The following is a 23,658-nucleotide window of genomic DNA, read 5'->3' as shown; positions in this document are numbered from 1 at the left end:
TTTTCTTTGTCGACGAAAGATGCTGTTGGGTGAAAGGTGATGAAACAGCCCACTAAGTTAAAAGTTCTTTCGTCTCGCAAATTTAATATTTTTACAGGGAATAAAGGCATTTAATCAAAAGCAAATGGTGGCCTTGTTAATTAATCAATGGCACAGGAATACAGAATATCATACAGTAGTTATTACTTGTTTGTGTTGTCCTGCATGAAGTTGGTATTTTATCCTGTACACAATGTACAGTATACGTAGTTTATTCTCTTGAAGGAGCACAAGGTTATATTTTGATCATGTAGTTCCAGTAGTTGTTTACCTCTTTGTAGATTATATGGGGTTTGTTGGAACCGACACAATTAGGAAACGATTTGGAGTAGATGTATAAAGAAAAAATACATAAAATTTACATGGTTCACTAATCACTATCTATGCGATAAGGGAAAATATTTCACTATATCAGACGAATTACAGATTACAAAAGATAAGTACAGAATTCTTCTAGATCTGCAACTTAAAACTTGATGTGTTCGCCTCACACCCAACTAAACAAATTAGAAAATATTATTATATTCCCATAATCAAAGTCAGAATAAAGTGAGTTCAAAGTAAACTTATTAGATTAGGAAAATGGAGCATCCACTAATTTTCCATAATCAAAGTCAAGTTTAGGCAAAGACAATTAGCGAAACATACAGCATTTCGATGATTCGTGCAACTTCCGTTCAAGTACGCAATTCGGTCAATTCCCATTGTCTTTACATCAATTTTGTGTTTTACTATATATGCTCCTTAATTACATCCCTTAATTAATCGAAAAATAGTAGTATTAGTAGTAGTATTAGTATTAGTGAGTGAATAGAGAAGAGAAATGAGAGAATACTGTGTAACAGGAGGCGCCGGGTTAATAGCCTCGCACTTGATTAAGTCTCTACTTGACCAAGGTCACTTTGTCCGAGCTACCGTCCGTGACACTGGTATTTTCTTTTTCCATTTTTAATTATTCGTCACATTTTATTATCTATTACAAACATTTCAATTTAAACAAAACATGTATTTTAAAAGCTATCGCAAATTATAGAATAAGACAGTTCTATGCGGAGAGTCGTAATTTATTCTTTATGGCAGAGGATGAAACGAAAGTCGGGTTTCTAAAGAATATGGAAGGTGCTAAGGAGAGATTGAGGCTATTTCAAGCAAATCTCACAGTTGATGGAAGTTTCGATGAGGCGATCCAAGGAGCTTATGGTGTTTTCCATGTTGCATCTCCTGTATTATTGCCTCGTCCAAACGACGACGTCCAAGTAATTAAAACCTCGATTTGCATCTTATACCGTATACAAAGTGCTATAAAAACTGTAGATGTTAACTAGATTTTGTTGCTAAACCTAATTGGTAACTTAAGAGGATGCATGTATGTAGTATTACGATAATTCTTCTAGAAAACTGTTTTACAAGAGACTTACTCGTGGTATTATACTATTATATGTAGGCTTTGATAATTGATCCAACCGTGAAAGGCACAAAAAATGTGCTAAACTCATGCTTAAAGTCAACGACATTGAAGAGGATTGTGTTGACTTGTTCATGTTATGCTATTAATCAACGAGATGATGCACATCAAATTTCTGTTTGCAATGAATCTCATTGGAGTGACTTGGAGTATTGCAAGCGTAACAATGTAAGAACCATTTCGAGTTTTTAGAGGATTCATTTAAAACTCTCTTGTATACTCCGTATAAGTTTTTTGGACAGTAATAGGATGTCATCATTAGGTAGTCCTGAGGTTCAGTACGTACTCTCCTACATGCATTAAGAAATTAATATTTATTGATTTTGAGAATTTTTATACAGTTGGTCTCTCTTATGACGGTTATATCTGTTTAAGTGAAAAACAGGTTAAATAGATAGGACAAAAGTTTGTTATTTCTTAGACATTCTGTTTTTTCTCTCATCATCTATTTGGCTCGTTTTATTGTTTAAAGACGTATTTATCCATATTGCAGATGTGGTACGCATATGCAAAGACCGTAGCAGAGGAGATGGCATGGAAAACAACCCAAGAAAATGGGCTTGATCTCGTGGTTGTGCATCCTTCTTTTGTCATCGGTCCATTGCTCAATCAACAACCATCTAGCACCCTCAAATTTTTACTTGATCTTATCAAAGGTTCGGTTTCGATCTGTTGATTATGATCGAATGTGTTAAATGTTAATATAGATTATTAGTTTTGCCTCAGGTTAGGTTGCGTCTATCTAATTCATCAAAAATTGGGATGTATCATATCGGTTTTAGGCAGTTAAGGCTGGTTTTCAAGTCGGGTCAACTTCTGTCAATTCTAAGTCGAGGTGCATGCATGCATACTTAAAGAGGCCGTAGACAAAAAAAAAATGTAACTTTAAGGTATTGTTGAGGTTTTGATCTAGTGGTTAAGACTAAGAATCGTGTTAGGTAATATAGTCTCTAAATGACAATCTAATGAACTTGTATATTTTTTTTCGCAATAATTTGACTAAAAAACGTATTTTTGAAGGTGCATACCGAGGATTTCAGGACAGATACATTCGATTTGTTCACATAGATGTTTGAGAACCTTGAATTGGAATTGAATTCCGGAATTGAGATATTTCAAGTGTTCCGGGTGTAATTCCAGAGCAAGTATTGTTACCACCCGTGGCTTGTAGAATGATGTCTTGAATTGAATCCCTCTTGTCTTTATCGTTCCACTCGGCCTCTCCTGCAACAATGAACGAACTGAGGGCTTGGCTTTATGCCAAGCGTACTCACTCCGACGCCCAAGTCAGTGAACTTAGAGAGATAAGTTGTATGTTACTTGGCTAAGTGTATATTGTAGAGAGATAAGGAAGATATTACCAGATGAATAGTGATTCTTAGGTTAATTTTTGGATCATTTCCTCAATGAAGGTTGAGGAGTATTTATAGACTTTCACCTTTTGTCACGTAGTGGCCAAGTGGCTAGCAGGTGGAAAGACCGTTCTACCCTCGGCCGATGGACCAATGACAGGCCGGCCGAGGGTCTTGGATATGAGTACGCGGATATGTGACCCGGCTGGCTAGTTGCCAGGCCGAGACCCAGGTGACAGGGCCGATGGGTTGCATTGGCTAGGCTGTCTAAGTCGTTGACTTTGCTGTGGATATCCTTGACCTTGCTCAATGTGTTGACTTGGTCAGCGGTGCAGAATATGCCCCATCAATTTGCCCCCAGCGTAGTCTATGCCGTGGTATGGGCTTCGATGTATGTTGAGCGTATATTCTGCGCAAGTAATTTGTGAAAAATGTTCCGCATCGGCTTCTTCTACATCGGCCTGGTTCTTTTTAGGCCGTACCATATATATTCCCCCTCCGCATGGATGTGTAAAGGACATCCGATGTGGAAGAGAAAGTGACGCTGGCCGAGACCAGGGTTGAGAGTGCCGGTTGTTTTTTATTGCCCCGGCCGGTGCTATGTAGCTTGGTTGATCATGTGGCCGGCGGAGAGCAGATACCTAGGAATTTGTTGAGGAAGATGAATAGGCGAAGAGATGTGAATGGGCGTGTTGAAGACGCTTGGTCACTGTTGCATTGATTGACGTTCAACTGTTGCAACGATTGACATTCCATGGTTGCATGTCTGACACGTGCCTGTTTGCTGATTGGCTGGCGTTTCATGGGCTGTTCTCTGATTGGTCCTTCTTCATGGGCTTTTTCCTGTAAATAGGGCAGTTATTCCGTGAAATTGGCCACCAATTTCATTCTCTCCAAAATTTTCTTCTCTCTAAACTTTCAAGGGCTTCTTTGTCTTCTAATTTTCAGAGTTGTTACTCCGACGAGTGTTTTTTTCTTCAAGGTAAACGAACAAATTTCCTCACTTCTTATTTTGTTAAGTAATTATTGCTATCATGTCTTCTGCTGACGCCGGGACTAGCACTTCTGCGCCGGGGGGTTCCCCGTCGCGTCTTGATGGGGAGGAGAAGCCAGACGCCATCCTGATAAGGTCTGGGGGCCCTGGGTCTCCTTCTCCTGAAGTTGATCCTCAAATTTTGGAGGAATGGGAGGATGACGATGATGTCGATGATGACGCAGACGATTTTGGTGATGATGCTGAAAGGGCTCCTCCTAATGAGGGGAGGCAGTACGTTATGGATCACGGCGACGCCTGTAAGGTCCGCCTTGACCGTGCTTGGACCCATAAGTTCGCCAGTTGTTCCGGCGAGAAATTTTTCGAGGGCCATTTTTCCTTTGGCAGGGGATACAAAATTGTTATCCCTGAGGAGGGTCAGGCCGTCTGTTGCCCTCCACCGGGCTACACCGGCGTATACATGCGGCACTTGGAGTATGGGCTCCGGTTTCCGCTGAATGAGTACGTTATGGCCATCATTAGGGCCATGAACGTTGCTGTTGCCCAACTGCACCCGTTGGCTATGAGGACCATAGTCGGCTTTGTCCGCTTTGTCTCTTCAAGGGAGAGGCCCCAACGGTGAATTTATTCCGCCGGCTTCATCATCTCCGCCATCAATCTCTGGCGCGTCGGATGGTACAAAGTGTGCAAACGGAGCGGGTTATGTCTCTGTTGACAAACTTACTTTTTGCAAGGACCGGAAAGATCGGTGGGTGTACGTTAAGGTGCCGGATGACTATCCGCCGCCCCGCTCCTTTCAAAGACCAAGTTAATTTGCGGTGTGAGACTAAGGCGGAGCACGACGGATGGGTCACCGGAAAAAGTTCAAGATGGATGCCGAAGGTCTCTCTTAAGGAGGATGAGAAGGCGGCGATGAGGCTCTTTGAGGCGGACAAGAGTGGGGTGCCGAAAAGATGGATTCCCCCAACGCAGATTATCCTTCAGGATGAGCCGCTCTGCCATGTCGGCCTCATACCGGCCCTAGCACAGGGTGAGTGGGGTCGGTGTGAGGCCCATCACCGCTCTCAATGTTCCTGTTTCTCGAAATTCGATTTATTTCTTCTACTTAACTCTTGCTTTGTTTCCTTCGCACCACTTTGGACCGGACTGTTCGAGGATATCCTCCGAGAATGGGGCTGCATAAAGATAAAACCGTTGCTAACTTGCATCCCAAGGCTCTAACCCATGACCGCAGGACGTCGCCGAATGATCTCATGAATCAGCAGCTGAAAAACTTGAATGTGGTGGAGGCCCAGGCGAAGGTTGTTAGTAACATGCCGCGCCATACGCGAAAAACAAAGTCTTCGGCGGCGAGGGCGTCGACATCAGTTCCACCTCCCATCGCTCCTGCTCGGAAGGAGACGGTGGAGATCGTTGATATCACCAATGGGGAGGACTCCGATGAGGAGGGGTCTCCCCTTGTCCGTAAGAGAAAGGAGACAGCCTCTACCGCTACCGTTGCTTCTGCTGCTGGCGAGGAAATGCGTCCTCCGGCGAAGAAGGCCAAGCATGGTACCGATCTATCCCGTGGCTCGATTTAGCCGGTTCATCAGCGCTGCGATGACAGCTCCCCGGCATGTCTATGCATGTTGATACTGATGCTTTCGTTAAATTTTGCAGATCAGCCGCTGTCGGCCGTCGCTTTTATTGAGCAGCAAGTGGAGGAGAACCCCGCGCAGGCTGGTGATCATAACGTCACCATTGACTCTTCATCCCAGAAGGCTTCCCCTCCCGACCGCAGTGGTGATCGAAACGTCACCACTAACTCTTCATCCCAGAAGGCTTCCCCCTCCCAGCTTGTAGCGGAAAGCGCGAGGTTGATCGAGAAGCTGACGAGGTGGAACGAGCTGACCGGTGCTCGTATTATAGAGCAGGAGAAGGCCGTGGCTCAATCCGCTCTTGAGCTTAATGCCACTAAGAAGGTGGCCGTGAAGGCGAAGCTGGATCTCCTCAATGAGCGAGAGGCTTAGGGGGATGCTTTGAGAAAGCGCTCTTGGGCGAGAGAAAACTAAGGGAGGACGCCGAAAAGGAGGTCCTTGCTGAGAGAGCCAAGGCCGAGGCTGCTGCGGCCGAAGTTGCAAAGCTGCTGGAGAAGTGTGACCTTGTTCAGAGGCACGCCGACCTTTATTTTCAGCAGAGGAATGAATTCAGGGGCATGCATCAGATCCAGGGGAAGGTGATTCGGAGCAAGGAGGCCATTATTAGACGAAAGGAGGAGGACATTGAGATGCTCCAAACCGTCATGCTCCCCAACATGTGCACCGAATTCCGGGATCTGGCCGAAGAAGCTGCCAGGGAAGTGATTGGGGAGCTCTTCCCGCTTGACGGTTCCTTTCCGTGGGGCAAATTTGACGAGCTGTTTGACGACAAGCTCGAAGCTAAGGAGAAGGTCGTGGCGGAGAAGGCCAAGGAGGCGGTGAGGGTGAAGCAGGAGGAAGAGGTGGCCGCGGAGAAGGCAGCCCTTGCTGGGAAGGCTAAGGCGGCCAAGGAGGAAGCCGAGAGAATGAGGGCAGCTGAGGCTGCTGAGGCTGCTGAAGCTGAGGCTGCTAGGAAAACTGCCGGGTTGCCCATCGAAGAAGATGTTGCAACTGCTGCTGATGGCAAGCAGCAACAGGCATAGGGAGGCGGGCGGTTGTCACCAGGCTCACCCGGCGTTTCGGATAGCTTCCTCCCTGCTATCTTTTGGCGCTCCAAATGACATATTTGTAACTTTTCTCTGTATTTTGTACAATTTCGTTAGGTTGTGTTTTGGCTTATCCCTATGGGGGCGGCCGTCGTCCGTATTCTCCTCGCTTGTAAAATGTTATCATTTTTAATAAGAGTTCGTTTCTTCTGCCTCCGGCTTGGCCGAGGTCTTTACCTCATTTCTTTTCCTTGTGTTAATAGTTGAGAGTCTCAACTGTTCTTAGCGTTTTTACTTTGCCTCTGGCTTGGCCGAGGTCTTTTCTCGTCTTCGTCCGAGTTGTCTTCTTACGTTATTAATTGAGCGTCTCTTTTGTTTCCGCCTCGGCTTGGCCGAGGCAGTTTAGAGTGCGTATCTCAATTGTGTTTAACGCTTCCAAGGCATTTTGATCGCTTTAGCGAGTATCAACTGCGCTGGTCGTGACCGTCGCGGTGTTTGCTTCTTTATGGAGACTACCGCTCTTGTCGATGTGACAGTGTGAGCCGGCGTCTGCTTCCTGTTAATGACTGCCGTGGCGCCTACCACTTGGAGTGACTGCGACGGCGTCAAACCTCTTGGAGTGACTGCCGTGGCGTCTACTACTTGGGGTGACTGCGACGGTAATCTGCTTCCTGTTGATGACTGCCGCTCTTGTCGATGTGACAGTGTGAGCTGGCGTCTGCTTCTTGGTAATGACTGCCGCTCTTGTCGATGTGACAGTGTGAGCTGGCGTCTATTTCTTGATGATGACGGCCGTGACGTCTACCACTTGGAGTGACTGCGACGGCGTCAGACCTCTTGGGGTGACTGCCGTGGCGTCTACTACTTGGGGTGACTGCGACGGCGCCTGCTTCTTTATGGAGGCTGCCGCTCTTGACGGTGTGACAGTGTGAGCCGGCGTCTGCTTCCTGTTAATGACTGCCGCTCTTGTCGATGTGACAGTGTGAGCTGGCGTCTATTTCTTGATGATGACGGTCGTGGCGTCTACCACTTGGAGTGGCTGCGACGGCGTCAAACCTCTTGGGGTGACTGCCGTGGCGTCTACTACTTGGGGTGACTGCGACGGCGCCTGCTTCTTTATGGAGACTGCCGCTCTTGTCGGTGTGACAGTGTGAGCCGGCGTCTTCTTATTGTCGGTGACTCATGGGGAAAATGGACACTTTGATGGAAGACTTGGACGATTTTTCATTAGGTATAAACATGCGTTGGGGTGCCCACAGCTATTTTGGACACCTCCGCCGCTATACAAAGTTTTCCCGAGATTACCAGCGTCCTAATGGCTCATTCAAGGCACACCTTCCCAGTCAGCCGCTAGTTGCATCCATGAGGTCGCCCTCCTGTTGTAAGGATGGACTTTTTCCTTTCTCTGACTTCTTTGCCACTTTGAGGGATTGCATGTTGCATCCTCCGCGCTATCCGGACGTTGACCACCTCGTTCTTCTCGTCCTTGGAGACGAGCTTATGCGCTTCCCCCCGGTCCGAGACATACATCAGTGTTAGGGCCCGGATGGACATCACTGCGTCGGCCTCGCTCAGAGTGATTCGGCCTATGAGAACGTTGTAGGCGGACGAGCCGTCAATGACCACGAACTCAACTAGGACATTCTTAGCCGCATTCCCTTCGCCGAACATCATCGGCAGTCTGATTGACCCCAGTGGTACCAGGCCGGCCCCAGAGAAGCTGTATAGTGGATTGGTGCAGGGGCTTAAGTCCTTGACTTTCGACCGAGGCCGAGGAAGCACTCCCGAACATGATGTTCGTGTAGGCGCCGTGTGTCAATCGGCACCTCTTGACCAGGTGGTTGGATATGTCCAAATTGACTACAAATGGGTCGCTGTGAGGAGCGATGACTCCTTCGTAGTCCTTCCTTCCAATAGTCATATCGGGGATGTTGGAAGCGGGGATCGCTGTGTTGGGCACAAAGTTGATGGCCTGATATAGCTCGTTCAGGTGCCGTTTGTGCCCATGAGCGGACCCTCCGTTCTCGTTGCCCCCGATGACAACATGGATCACTCCTATCCGTTCGAAGACGGATTTCTTATCTGAACTGCCGGCGTCAGTCTTTTGGCCTTTGGCAACGTACTTGCCGAGGCTTCCCTTCCGGATCAGTTCTTCAATGGCATTCTTCAGATGCCGGCAGTTGTCAGTAAGGTGACCGGTGTGGCCGTGGTACTCACAGTACTGGCTCGTGTCACCGTCTCCCTTCGGCTTGGGGGGCCTTTCCCACTTCTGGCCCTCGTCTTTGCTCAGGGCGAAGACCTCGGCGGCCGATACGACGAGGGGGGTTTTATCATTATACCGCCTCTGGTGGTACGTTCCCGAACTCCACCCGGCGCCCGTCGAGTCCTGTTTCCTGGCAGATTTATCAGACCGTGACCTATTATTGTCACGGCGTCTTTCACCAGACCGTGACCGATTATTGTCACGGCGTCCTTCATCCGGGTTGTTCTCCCGGCGGCTCTTCTTTTCTGAGGGCTTGGCCTCGCTAGGGCCTACCCAGGTTTTGTGATAGTCCTCCACTTTAATGGCTTGATCGGCCAGTTTCCTGGCGGCGTCCAAGGTCAGGCCGCCGCTTTTGATGAGCTCGTTTTTCAGGTCTCCCCTTGGGAGGCCTTTCATCAGCGCGAAGGCTGCCAGTTCGCTGTTCAGCTCACGAATTTGCTGAACCTTGGCGTCGAACCTCTTCACATAGCTTCGGAGAGACTCGCCTCCCTCCTGTCTGATGGTCAGGAGGTCCGATGTCTCCACGGCCCTCCTCTTGTTGCAGGAATACTGGGCTAGGAACGCGTCATTTAGGTCGGCGTAACAGTATACCGACCCGTCGGGTAGCCCCTTGTACCAACTCTGTGTCATCCCATGCAGTGTCGTTGGGAAGATTCGGCACCAAACCTCATCGGGTTGCTCCCATACTGACATGTGAGACTCGTAAGCCTCGACGTGGTCGGTTGGGTCGCCCTTCCCTTTGTATGCTATAGGTGGTAACTTCAGCTTAGTCGGCACCGGGGTATCTAGGACGTAGGCGCTGAGGGGCTGTCTGACCACATGTCGAACGACACGCGGCGATCGGCTCCTCGCATTCCTAGTCCGGCTTCTCCCCTCGTAGCGAGAAGGACTTCTCCTCCGACTCTGGTGAGTCGGGCTTCTTCTCCAACTCTGACGGGTTGGGCTTCTTTCGCTCCTCCGGGGTGTGCCTCGTTCGTGCCGCGGCGACGCTGTCTTCTCACGAGTGCGAGAAGGACTTAGGTCTACCACGACCACTTTGGGCTTTTCCGGTGTCTTGACAGGGTCAGCTTCTCCTAATGCTCCGTTCAAGTTTCTTGGGGTCGCATTTTGGGCCCTGGTCTCCTGGACGGTTTCCGCCGCTCTTGTCGGCGTGACAGTGTGAGCCGGCGTACTCCCAATTAAGTCCAGGAGCATCTTCAGTTTTGCTGCGTCAACCACATATCCCATGATGGTGACCTGGTCGGCGGGCAGCGGTGTATCCGGCATATTTGGCATCCCGAATTCCGGTTGGATTACTCCGCCGGTGGAGGGCTGCGCAACTCCAGAAGTTTGGAAGGTATCATCTTGGTGTAGTTCGGTTTCGTCGAATGTAATACCTCTTGTTGTTTCGACATCTTAGCTTTTGGGGTGGGTTTTTTTTTGTGTTTATATTTTTTGTTTGGGAATGAATGTGACTAGCTTCTAGTGTCTTTCCCCACAGACGGCGCCAATTGTTCCGGGTGTAATTCCAGAGCAAGTATTGTTACCACCCGTGGCTTGTAGAATGATGTCTTGAATTGAATCCCTCTTGTCTTTATCGTTCCACTCGGCCTCTCCTGCAACAATGAACGAACTGAGGGCTTGGCTTTATGCCAAGCGTACTCACTCCGACGCCCAAGTCAGTGAACTTAGAGAGATAAGTTGTATGTTACTTGGCTAAGTGTATATTGTAGAGAGATAAGGAAGATATTACCAGATGAATAGTGATTCTTAGGTTAATTTTTGGATCATTTTCTCAATGAAGGTTGAGGAGTATTTATAGACTTTCACCTTTTGTCACGTAGTGGCCAAGTGGCCAAGTGGCTAGCAGGTGGAAAGACCGTTCTACCCTCGGCCGATGGACCAATGACAGGCCGGCCGAGGGTCTTGGATATGAGTACGCGGATATGTGACCCGGCTGGCTAGTTGCCAGGCCGAGACCCAGATGACAGGCCGATGGGTTGCATTGGCTAGGCTGTCTAAGTCGTTGACTTTGCTGTGGATATCCTTGACCTTGCTCAATGTGTTGACTTGGTCAGCGGTGCAGAATATGCCCCATCATCAAGTGTTTGGGAACCCTTAGAATTTAGATTTGGAATTGACTCAATTCCTTATCAATTCCAAGCTAGTTAAAATTTGGGGTTCTCAAATACCTACCATGTGTTAGTCATTTTAATTCCATCACTTCTTACGTTTTATTTTGTGACGCAAATTTCATCAAAATATTTTTATTTATGATATTTTTTACGATCGCAAATATTTTTCGAGACAATATTTAATTTTTTCAAATATAAAACATCATATGACCCCGACCCATATCCGTCTCGCCCAAGTTCAATTCTAATTCCAATTTCATGGGTTTCCCAAACGCAATTTTGAAATTGAATTTGGAATTGAATTCAAACATTTGAATTTCTACAATTGAAATCATGAAAATGAAATCAATTCCGTGTTTCCAAAGACTATCTTGAATTAAACCTACTTGACGGGCTGACGGCGGGATTAGTTACAAACTGTAAAAGATGCCCAACAACGTTAACTAACAACTACGAGATCAGACTTTCGTGCATCATTTTGATTTCATTTTGATATTGGAATCTGTACGGATGATCACCCTGCTTTCTAATTACTCCAACAATCCCTCAGTAAAACCCATATACAGGCATACAGCAGGGGCAATGCTGTAATTTCAGTCTATCTATCATAGTCTTCCACATAGGCCTGCAATTATTTACAGACCACAGTATCACTGTAGCACTAATAATACATACCAATATACTCCGTAGTTTACATTTACTAGTTTATTTCAGGAGTGGAAAATAAAATAAATCGTAAAGTATTTATTGTGACGACAGGGTACTGTGTTCTAACTTTCTTCTCAAGTTGAGAGGTATGTTACAAACAGTACTGTTGCAAAAATAAGGTCGGACATATTCGCCTTAAGATTAAAAAATGAGTCAAATAACACCCCACTCGGATAAATATAACAAACTTTTTACTAATCCGTCTTAAACAAGAATTTGTGTAAAAGCAGTTTCACAAAAATATATTTTCGACAAAGATTAAAAATATATAAATAAATGTAAAGAATGACAGTTAAGTACAAACAGTAGTGTGCAAAAACTGAATTTAGTTGTTCCTCTATATATACTGCATGTTTGTTATGCTCTCTTTTTATGTTTTCTGTAGTTCCTTGTCAGGTAAATTCCGAGTCGCACAAAACGTGTTGGCTACTGAATCATACGTACTCCTCCCATCCAAGGAAATGACTGTAATAGAACGAGAGGTCGGCTACCAACGAGGTTTGGAAGGTGGATCTAGTCAAGGAAGGTGAAGAATTCATATTCAAGAAAGGGTGGAAAGAGTTTGTTAGCGAGAATCGGCGAGTTGATACTGTCGATGTCTTTGGCACAGATGGATTGGAAAAGCTCAAGCTCACCCAGGAAAGCAGACCGTGATTTTAGTAGATGAAGATGGCAAATTAAAGGCGATAATACAGATGATGAGGACTCTGATAATCTAGGTGGTGCAACTAAGGCGGTGGGCCGTATGAAGATAAGTAAAAAGAGGGAGTCGACGAAGCCTTGTTCATTCAGGGTGCGCATGACTACGAGTTATGTTGCCAATTGCAGCATGGTCAGTATCATCATCGTCTTTATTCTTAAGCTTGCAAATGATCGATGCTCTTCGACATTTTTAAGTTCATACGGAGTATTAATTAGCATTCTTGTTTACTTGCAGCATTTGCCACGTGCATTCTTGAAATTGGGACCTCGGAGAAAATATGGAGTGTGGATGTGTTGAGTTATAAAGAAGATTATTATATGTTGAGAGGGGAAGGGTTTGGTGATTTTCTACGTTATAACCGCATTCAAGATGGAGACGTCGTCTGCGTCTTTATTTGAGGCTCTTGATTTACCCTGTACCACTCTCTCAGTCTCCTTTCTCCGCACCAGAGGCGACTAATATTTAGCACTAGCATCACAATTTAAGATCTTTCGACAAGCAGTTTCCTTGTAATTTAAATCAATGAATGCAAAATTTCGCTTTCTGATTTTCAGCTGAAAAGCCAGCAGAGTACCATGGAAACGTGTTTCCTGGTATAAACATGATTCAACTATGTTAATTGTCTCCATAATTATCCCGATTACTAAATTGCAATTAAGGCCTTTGAGAAGCTGCTCATGCAAAAATGATTAATGATATTTTCCATGGTTTTTTAAAAATGTACCCACACTGTAATAGATAGCAGTAATGGTAAATGCAAGTCTTGTTAAAATTTTGGGTATTTTCTCTCTTTATTCAATTTTCTTACAAATACGCCTATATTCTAGAGCCCGAACTTCAAATCCTAACCCTGCCATGAGGTCTGCTGGCGTTTATAGCGGGGTATGTGGAGGTCCAAATGTACACAGACTCAGACTCGCCTCTACAAACATGTTGCCATGCTGGTAACCTGAAGCATAGATTTTTCAATTTGAACCACGGAAATAAGAGCACAAATTCTCATTTCTAACGTCTCACAACCGAATTAAATAATAAAAAAGGGGAGGTGGTTCTGAGATGTCACAAATACTTTTTCATCACATCACAAGTAAGAATAGCTTTATGGAATATAAAAAGAACAGAACTTGCACGTATTGTATAAAGTTCCATTCTTTTTGGAAGAACAACAATTTCAAAATGTGACGGAACCAGAATTTGTAGTTAAAATGACCACAAACTTTAAACAAAAATTTAAATTTATAGATGATCTAAATTCTCCTAATTCCGCCACAAAATCCAGTGATTGTGGTCAGATAACATGAATCATTAAATGAAACTGCGTAGCATAACAAAAAAAAGAAAAGGAAAGGAAAAATACCGGATTAGTAGCCACGTGAAGTGAAGTTGGTTGTACAATGTTTTATCGTAAAATCGTTTTTGAATTTTTACAGGGAAGATGAAGGGGCATGCAATATTGCAATATACAGACAAAAGGGAGGGAAAAAGAGAAATGAAGATACAAAAGTGGACCGTTTGGGTTTGAAATATCAAATATCGGCTATTTGTAGAGAGGGTGGCGCCAAAATTTGCGTCAACTCATTTTCAATTGAATATTATCACAAATCAAACCGTTTAAAACCCTAAACCCTAATTGCTCTTCACTGGAACTTCTATCTTGCAAGCATCTTAGGGGGTGTTTGGTTCATGTAGTGGTATAGGTTTGGAATGAGGAATCATTCCAAGGTGGTATGGGTTTGGAACTTGATTCCTCATACCATGTGTTTGGTTCATTCTTTGAAATCAATTTCATTCCCATACCTTGTGTTTGGTTAAAAAACATACTGGTATGGGTATCAAATTAAATGACTTATGATATTAGTAAAATAAACTCATAATATTGAAAGGGTAAAACAAAAAATGTAACTTTTACAAACCAAGTACTAAAAAAGACATTATTTCACTAAAGTAAGATTCAAATTCTCAAACTTCCACAATAGAAATGACAATCAAAGTGAACGATAATTATTATGAAGCATTATTGTTCAATGTTTATTACCCAAACAAGCTATTATAGTTCTAATTGCATGATAATTTATAATCTTAAGAAAATCTGACGAACCAATTATCTGTGACGGTTTAACATGTCAAGCACTACTTCTTTCTTCCAATCATCATTGGAACTTGAAAAAAAAAAATACATCCATTTGACTTGTGTTTGATGCAAACAAGCTAGCAGCTCGAATAGCCTCAACTTGACTAATACCGGGCAAAGTAGCATATTATTTTATCCAAAAAGCAATATGAAAAGCATGGCATATTATCCAAAAAGCAATATGAAGAACATAGCAACAATTAGACGATACTCACAAATCGAAATTTCGACACTAGGATAATGATGATTATCCAAAAAGCAATAGGAAGAATATAGCATATTATCATTTTATAATAATTAAAATTTTAAAAAAGCAAAATTACCTTGATTAATGGTGAACAAGGGTTGAAAAATGGGCAAGCAAAAGTGACAGGAGAGAAGCAAAGTGACGGTAGTAGGTTTCTATATGTTTCAATTCTTTTTTTCTTCCTTTTTTTTTTTTTTGATTCCTAAGGGTTTGGAATGAGTGATACCCACCTCCCCCCATGGGTTTCCAAAACCCATACCTCATGGGTTTGAGGTATGGGTATCAAAATACAAAAATTACCAACCAAACACAAGGTATGGATTTGAGTCATTCCAAACCCATACCTCATACCATAATTGCTTGAACCAAACACCCCCTTAATTTCCTGAACTTTCCCTTCTTAATCAATCCCCTAAATCACAATCAAACCCAATTTTGCAATTTCAATTTCAATTCCGATTCCAGTTCCAATTCCGATGCCATCATCAATATCAATACCCTCTTCACCATCCCAATTCCTTCAATTTCCATCAAAGCCCAGAAAAAATCCCAATTATTCATCCAAATTCAAAGTCTTTTCCTTCTCTCTAACCTCCTCTAACCCTGAATTCCAATTACCCTTTACTAAGTTAAACAACTCTTCCCCAAAATCAATTCTTCCAATTGTTATTAAAAGAAATGGGAAAGATTATAAATATTATTATGATAATAACTCTTTGGAATTAGTTTGTGATGATTACCCAGATGGTTCAATTTCATTATTTCATGGTTTTGAAAATGGGTTTAGAAAATTTGTTGGGACTGTTGCAGATTTTTTTATACCAAAGAATGTTAGTCACAATTATATTGATTATGTCAAGTGGAAGTTCTTGCATCGTGTTTTTAGTTCTGCTCTTCAGGTTCTTGCCACTCAGGTATTTTTTTGTACTTAATTTCGGTTCGGTTTAGTTTAGTTTAGTTTAGTTCGATTCATTTTAATTCTTAGTTAAGTTTAGTTCAGTTTAGTTTAGGTTCTTTTGGACTTAATTTTAGTTTACTTGAGCAGCTTAGTTCAGCTCAATTCATTTTTGTTCTCAGTTTAGTTTAGGCCCCGTTCTTTTTTAGTTAATTTTTGCTTCTTTATGTTCTTAGTTAAGTTAGTTTAATTCAGATAGTTTCAGTCCAAAAGAACGGGGCCTAATTGATAGTATTCCTAATATTCTCTAATAGTAATTTTGGATGGGAGTAGTAATTAATGTTGTATTCTACTAAAGGATTAGAAAATAGTTCAGTGATTGAGAGGGTGCTGTGGATTATGGAGGATCCATGTTTGTAATTTGCAGTGAGGTTTGTACTGCAAAATGTAGTCTTTAGTATTTGGTCACATTGTTGTCAGAATCGCGATTCGATCCAACGATTCTACGATTTTACGATCCAAAAATGTTTGACCGATCCTGGATCCTACGATTCTATCATAGTTGTAGAATCTTACGATCCTATTAATTTGAAAATTTCTAGAGATGGGATCATAATACGATCCTACGATTTTACGATCCTACGATCCGATTCCATTATAAAAAAAATTAATATATATTTTTATATAATGACACCGTAACACCCAAATTTCGTGTAAGTTGTTCATACAATGATACAAAAATCATTAATTACCAATATTTTATGAATAAATATTAATAAATAAGTGTTTTGATTTTCAATTATATGTTTTTACTAAATAAAAAATTATTTTTAGTGAGTTTGTAGAATCTTACGATTCTACGATCCGATTCTATCGGTTCGATCCTACCCTCCCCATCGATCCAAAGTAGAATCCCGATCCTGACAACATTGTTTGGTCAAGATCATTCATATACTGATGAAAGTATGGTGTGGTACTAAATGTTACATGAGCGTCTTTTATGATATCGATGAAATTAATCAAATTTATTCAAACTCTTGAATGTTGTTCCAAGTGTAATTGTAGGAACTTGGGTGACATAAAGGAACTTTGGTTTTGCAAAATTTATTCTCTGACATGTTTTTATGCTCTAGTTTATATATGTATATGTAATGTAGGTTTGTATGTGGGATTTGGTACCGCCAAATGATGTTGAGGGTGTCTATTGGAGATATTTAATTTTTAGTGAATTTTGAATGTATGAGTTGTAAGGTTTTGTGCTCAAAGCTCTTTTATCGGTTTGAGTTTGCAATTCGGATTTGTACTTGCATGCTCTGATCAGTTTGGTGAATAGGCGATGTTTCGGGCGATTGGAGTTGGGTATGCTCAATCCCTTCCCTCTGCTGCTGCGCTGAACTGGGTATTGAAGGACGGTTTAGGAAGGCTAGGCAGGTGTATCTACACGGCTTGTGTCGGTTCTGCTTTTGATACAAATTTGAAGGTATGCCAAGTTTTCTGTCTATGTATCCTATGCATTTTTTAAAGAAAGAAAAAGGATATGTCGTCATTGAAGTAATAATGTAAAGGAAGAGTAGTCCTCTTTCGATTTCATTTGAAGCTTATTACTTTTGTGGTCTTGTTTCTTAATATGTGGAAGAGAGTCAGGTTCGCAACTTCAGTTATGTTCAGCTTAAGCATTGGAGTAGAGTTGATGACACCAGCTTTTCCAAACTGCTTCCTGCTGCTTGCATCTGTAGCTAATGTTGCTAAGCAGATCAGCTTGGCGTGCTACTTGGCAACTGGTGTAATATTTCTCCCTCAACATCCTCCTGTCCTGTTATTTATATACAGTAATTTTTTTTTCATGTTATTTCAAGATGTACATGGTTTAAGTTCTTTTTTGGAGAGTTACAATTGTGCTTCAGAGCCTGTTTTTTGAATTCACGTAATGCTGAAGATTTTCTTGTTAGATTTTGCTGTTTACCATGATTTGCGACATAATTTTCCATGGTTTTTAAATTCTTGCTTAGAGCCTTAGCTTTGCCTGCCTTTGACATCTTCTATTACTGAAACTAACTTTGATGCAAACACATTCGCTGAAATAACCTTAACTTTCTGGAAAATATGTGAAGTTCTTTGGCCCTTGTAATTGTAAGTTGTGCGTCTGAATTAACACCCTTCAATTAATGACTTTGATGTGAGTTTGATCCCTTTAGTTTCAACCTTCAAACATTCCACTCACAATCACTAGTCATTAAGAGCTTTTCAAAAGTTTGTTTTAAGAATCATCAGCTGCCTAACTTCCTGAGATTTGTCTAATGTTTTTGTCTTAAAACCCCAATTTACTTGATTATGTAGCAAAGCTTTTGCAACTGTTTAGCTCTCGATAAGCCAATTCAATTGCATTTATCTTTTTAACTGCATTGGCGTGCCCTTACCCCTCTGTTTGGAGGGAAAGCGAGGGGTACAAATTCCCTATTTTGGTAAACAAGTTGGTAGGTGTCCTTACTTTGTATCTTGAGTAGTTAAGTATATGTATATCTTGCTGCTGTTTCAGACATCCACTTCATTCTTTAGACTATAGTCATAACTCATTTAGTGCATTCACAGACTGCGGTTCATCGAAGTTTTGCACTAGCTGATAACGTGGGAGAGGTTTCAGCAAAGGCCCAGGTTGACTGTCAACTAGAATATGAAGTACTCTTTTTTGTTTACGCCCATATGTATGTTGATCGATCTTTTGCTTTTCAGATCCAAACAGTGTGCTTCGATACCTTGGGTCTTCTTCTTGCCGCATCTTTAAATGTAATATCTCGAAATAATCAAAGGTTTGGTTCCTATTCTGAGTCCTTTTTAGTTTTTCACCATGTGTTTCTTTTTCAATTTCCCTTGAAAGTGTCTTGTCATGATCAATCCAATATACATATTTTTTATGACTAAAGGATTACCTGGATTTGCCTCTGTGATTTAACAAAATAAGGAGTAACTTCTCCTAAAATTTATGCACTGCAAAATATGTCCGTAACTAGCTTACTGATGCGTATCCAGATTACAAGTTGGCTTGCCGTTTGTGGTATATCCCATATTCTCAGCTATTGACCTATGTGGAATCTACCAATCCCTGAAACACGTGCATCTGCAGACACTGACCAAGGTTTACCTATCAACTCATTTTGGTCTAACAATTTTATCTGTCTGCTTACAGAAGAGTTAGAAATTTTCTAACGAAACGTTATTTTCAGGATAGGCTTGAGATAATTCTCAATACATGGATTCAGTGTAGATATGTTCCATCGCCCGCTGAAGTAAGTAAGCTGGAAGGAATCAATCTTTTTGAAGGTAATGGTGCCGTCAGACACTCCTCTGCTTGGTTATGCCCAAAAGACTAAAATGCAGCTTTACTATTTTAATATTCATGAGATTATAACAGGCAGAAAGAAACGGACATGGCCGGTTAGAATTGGTTGTTTGGATCCAAAGAGACAGGTACCATTCTTGAGCATGTTGACAATGACGTCTTTGAGTGCGGAGGATTACTACTTCATCTGCTTGGAGCCCTGTCGTGGACTAAGAAAATCTCAATATGTATGGTTCTGTTATCATATATTACTTACTTGGCATTATCGTGCATATATTTCCTACTCTTATGTTCTCGCACGCAGGGGATTCTTCTCGCTCTAAGAGAAGGTGCTGGTATGAAGGATGTCATTATGGGAATGCTGCAGGTTACACAGTACTCTTATATTAGCTTAATTTCGTAGTCTTAGCATTCAGTAGATAGAGATCTGGTTCTCATCTGTTTGCGATGACAGGCTTGTTATATTCGCAAAGCTATCCTTTCAAACATTGCTGAAGCATCTGATGTCTCTCACACAATTTCTAGACAATGGTTTGACTTGCTTCGAAATAGCAAGCATTCCGTCCAGAACGACCTAAATTTATTGCAGGATCAGATAATGAGTTCGAGTTGGGCTGCCAAGAATGTTTTGCTGAGCACCCAGGAACAAACTCGATTTGATTTTGTGGATGATAGATAGATAGATAACATGTAGGATTGATACACTCTTTTTGCTTACTCTCCCGAGGTTTGCTGGCTGAACGAACGCACCCACGCAATTTGGCAAAATTCATGTCATCTGCAAATATAGGTGAGCTTAGCCTTTTTCACCTTTATTTAGAATGGTATGGAAATATCAAATATAGTGACAACAGCTGGTTACATTGATTTCTCCAGCAAAATGCAAAATGCCGCTGCAGTTGGAACGGAAAGAAAGAGGTGGAAGCAGTGGCGGACCGAGGGGTGCGGCACTAGGGGTGTAAACGAGCCGAGCTGAGCTCGAGCTCGGGTGGGCTCGGGCTCGGCTCGAATTTTTTAGCTCGAGCTCGGGCTCGTCGAGCCTAAAAAATTGAGGCTCGAGCTCGGCTCGAGCTTGAATCGAGCTCGTCTTGTCATTATATATTTTCACTATCTCACCTTTTAAATATAATTAAATATAAATATTTTTGGAAAACAACTAAATTCTAATATACTAAAAAATATTATATCATAATATACTTATATAAATGTCTAAATAACATATAATTTGAAACAAACATAATACTAAAACATAAAAATTATAAAAAAAAAAAGTTATAAACGAGCCTAAACGAGCTTCCGAGCCGAGCCTTGCTGAGCTCGGGCTCGGCTCGTATTTAGCCAAGCTCGGCTCGAGCTCGAGCTCGAGCTCATTTTGACCGAGCACGAGCCGAGCTTTGACCGAGCCGATTCCGAGGGCTCGACGAGCCGGCTCATATCATTGACAGCCCTAGGGTGCGCACAGCACCGCACGTGCGCACCCTTCGATCGCGAATTTTTTTTTTATTAAAAAACTGCTACTTTTAGATTATATACAAATAGCGTTCCAAAATAAGCGTTAAGAAGCCTGTAGCGCAATGGTACAAGGGTTTGGCTGAGACTCTGATGATCCCGTGTTCAAACCCCCTTCATCGCAATTTTTATTTTTTATAAAAAAAACGCTTAAACCGACTAATAGATATCCCCTTTCTTATGTCTAAGTTCTGACCCGCCACCGCTATTGACCATTTTCAAAACCCTTATCCCCTTTTCCTAATTTTGTTATTTAGGTTTTAGTTAGAAAAGAATTAATTATATGAAATTATGGATGTTTGTACTTTTATTTTGATTGTTTGGGCTCTATTTGGACTCTTGATTGTGAATTGTGAATTTCGATTTTTGATTATTTTACTTAGTTGTTTTTTCAATTAACTTAATTGTTTATTCATGAAATAATGAAATCCCAATTAAATTATTTCAATTAAAATTGTAGATTAATGAAGAAATTTGGAAGTTTAGAATCTTTTTGAAATCCACAAAGAAGGCATATAAAGTTTTTTCTTCATGTTCTACTTTGTTGTTTTTTCAAAATAATGAACGGAGTGAAAATGTTATTTACTATGTAAGACGAACTTTAATCTAATATTTTCATTCAAAATAATGAACCGAGTGAAAATGTTGTTTTCAAAACATGAAATCTCGTTGGATGGCTTTAAATATTTATTTTTTGTGATTTTTTGTAGCATGTTGTTTACTATGTAAGACGAACTTTAACATTTACACATGTAGTTACATTGTTAAAAAAAAATTTCAATTGTGCACCCCCATTGCAAAAGCTCTGGGTCCGCCACTGGGTGGAAGCCAGGGATTATATCCTCAAACCTGCATAAGTGCCTTGGCATATACAATTACAAGAAGCATTGAAAGCGTTTAAGACAATGTACAGCAGTACAGATAGGCAGAATTATGCCCAAGTAGCTCAGACGTATTCCCTGAGTGAAGAAAGGTGATTGATTCAGTGACGCCCATGATTACAGAAAGTGTTGTGTTTGTGTCGACGACTATTTCAGGTATAAAACTCGTGTAAACATTGTTTGTATTCATTCCTGCTGCAAACTAATCCAGCATCAAATACAGTTTTTCATTACTAGCTAGTTTTGGTGTTTCCGAAATTGTTTCTCAAGGAGACAAGGAGTAGGTTAGAGCGACGCCACCATAGTTACCAAGTAGCATGGTTAGAAGGTAGGATGAAATTGGTGAATGAAACAGATACTTAGATGTCAAACATATTTGGCAAACATACCTCTTGCCCTAACCAAATTTATACTTACCCTTTGATCTCTCAATCCTCTTCTTATCCCTTTAAAGAACAAAATTATCAACCTAATTATATACTCCCTCTGTCTTAATCATTTGTTTACCTTTGGTGAAAATAATCGAAATAAATAAGCTCTGCAAGTAACACATGTTTTCATGTTGAACGACTATTTTTATTAGCGAACCATTTTATATCGTTTGTGACCAATTTATTAATTTTCGTACTCTAATTAAGGAGTACTTGATTGAAGTTGCGAAATGGTTTTTACAATAAACTTATTATTAGTAGTCTGGACCGTCTCTCGGAAAACTTGAGTAATTGTTATCATTCACTTAATGGATACTGTAAATTATAGAAGGCACTGTATAACCTGGAAAACGAATAAGTCGGGTCGGGTACTAGATAGCATATGTAATTTAGAATAATTAAGGTAAAAATGCTTTAATTAGTAGCTTTTTCATTGACTAGGACCATCTCTTACAAACAGCTAGAACCGTGCCTCCTGTTTTGATCACCGAATTTACAAGCTTTATTAATGAGAATTCAATACAAACCTTAAAGTATAGTATACTTGTCCATTCATATTTGGGGTCTTATTTTTTGTGTTTTTTGTGAGGTGTGCACATGTCCTCTATTTGTTTTAAGACGTCCTTACTTCGAGTTTACTAAGCATTTGGGTAAACTAAACAACAGGAAAGAAGGTATAATCGGGAATTTACCAAATACGAGTATTATATTACCAAAGTCCCAAGATATATGGCAACTTAAGAGGATGCATGTATGTAGTATTACGATAATTGTTCTAGAAAATTGTTTTACAAGAGACTTACTCGTGGTATTATATATAGGCATTGATAATTGATCCAACCGTGAAAGGCACAAAAAATGTGCTAAACTCATGCTTAAAGTCAACGACATTGAAGAGGATTGTGTTGACTTCTATTAATCAACGAGATGATGCACATCAAATTTCTGTTTGCAATGAATCTCATTGGAGTATTGCAAGCGTAACAATGTAAGAACCATTTCGAGTTTTTAGAGGATTCATTTAAAACTCTCTTGTATATAAGTTTTTTGGACAGTAATAGGATGTCATCATCATTAGGTAGTCCTGAGGTTCAGTACGTACTCTCCTACATGCATTAAGAAATTAATATTTATTGATTTTGAGAATTTTTATACAGTTGGTCTCTCTTATAACGGTTATATCTGTTTAAGTGAAAAACAGGTTAAATATTACCCCATCCATATAAATAGATAGGACAAAAGTTTGTTATTTCTTAGACATTCTGTTTTTTCTCTCATCATCTATTTGGCTCGTTTTATTGTTTAAAGACGTATTTATCCATATTGCAGATGTGGTACGCATATGCAAAGACCGTAGCAGAGGAGATGGCATGGAAAACAGCCCAAGAAAATGGGCTTGATCTCGTAGTTGTGCATCCTTCTTTTGTGATCGGTCCATTGCTCAATCAACAACAACCATCTAGCACCCTCAAATTTTTACTTGATCTTATCAAAGGTTCGGTTTCGATCTGTTGATTATGATCGAATGTGTTAAATGTTAATATAGATTATTAGTTTTGCCTCAGGTTAGGTTGCGTCTATCTGATTCACCAAAAATTGGGATGTAACATATCGGCTTTAGGCAGTTAAGGCTGGTTTTCAAGTCGGGTCAACTTCTGTCAATTCTAAGTCGAGGTGCATGCATGCATACCAAAAGGGGCCGTAGACAAAAAAAAAAAAAGTGAATTTAAGGTATTGGGGAGGTTTTGATCTAGTGGTTAAGACTAAGAATCGTGTTAGTAATAGGGTTAATTGACAAAAATAATCCAAACTATAGGTGGTCTTCTTATATTAATCCCAACTTCATTTTATCTCAAAATAAATCATACTATTAACTTCATCTTCTCATAATAGACTCGGTAACCTATTACCTGTTTGTCCGGTCACA

At 41.3% G+C, this 23,658-nt stretch overlaps 2 protein-coding genes and 1 long non-coding RNA gene across 3 annotated transcripts; all 3 read left to right on the top strand.

Moving 5' to 3' along the window:
• Window positions 1-869: 869 nt before the first annotated feature.
• Window positions 870-2,366, top strand: LOC141643960 (tetraketide alpha-pyrone reductase 2-like). The gene is made up of 4 exons (XM_074453367.1): window positions 870-968; window positions 1,120-1,295; window positions 1,484-1,672; window positions 1,998-2,366. The coding sequence occupies exons 2-4, from the start codon at window positions 1,152-1,154 to the stop codon at window positions 2,178-2,180; spliced, it is 516 nt and encodes a 171-aa protein (XP_074309468.1). The 5' UTR covers window positions 870-968; window positions 1,120-1,151; the 3' UTR covers window positions 2,181-2,366.
• Window positions 2,367-11,702: 9,336 nt separating this feature from the next.
• LOC141631861 (uncharacterized) lies at window positions 11,703-13,078 on the top strand. The gene is made up of 2 exons (XR_012537715.1): window positions 11,703-12,429; window positions 12,535-13,078. It is a non-coding gene; the product is annotated as an uncharacterized LOC141631861 (long non-coding RNA).
• An 892-nt stretch (window positions 13,079-13,970) lies between these two features.
• LOC141643956 (protein root UVB sensitive 4-like) lies at window positions 13,971-20,058 on the top strand. Its single transcript, XM_074453362.1, has 11 exons — window positions 13,971-15,592; window positions 16,907-17,053; window positions 17,210-17,356; window positions 18,163-18,225; window positions 18,304-18,380; window positions 18,601-18,706; window positions 18,795-18,891; window positions 18,983-19,137; window positions 19,215-19,277; window positions 19,365-19,700; window positions 19,787-20,058. Exons 1-10 carry the CDS (start codon window positions 15,155-15,157, stop codon window positions 19,587-19,589), a joined length of 1,518 nt encoding a protein of 505 aa, XP_074309463.1. The 5' UTR covers window positions 13,971-15,154; the 3' UTR covers window positions 19,590-19,700; window positions 19,787-20,058.
• Window positions 20,059-23,658: the final 3,600 nt, after the last annotated feature.

Source organism: Silene latifolia, chromosome 2 (genome assembly GCF_048544455.1).
Source record: "Silene latifolia isolate original U9 population chromosome 2, ASM4854445v1, whole genome shotgun sequence".
In the NCBI taxonomy this organism is placed as follows: domain Eukaryota; kingdom Viridiplantae; phylum Streptophyta; class Magnoliopsida; order Caryophyllales; family Caryophyllaceae; genus Silene; species Silene latifolia.
Note: the sequence above shows the minus strand (reverse complement) of the source record. Positions and strands in the feature narration are given on the sequence as shown.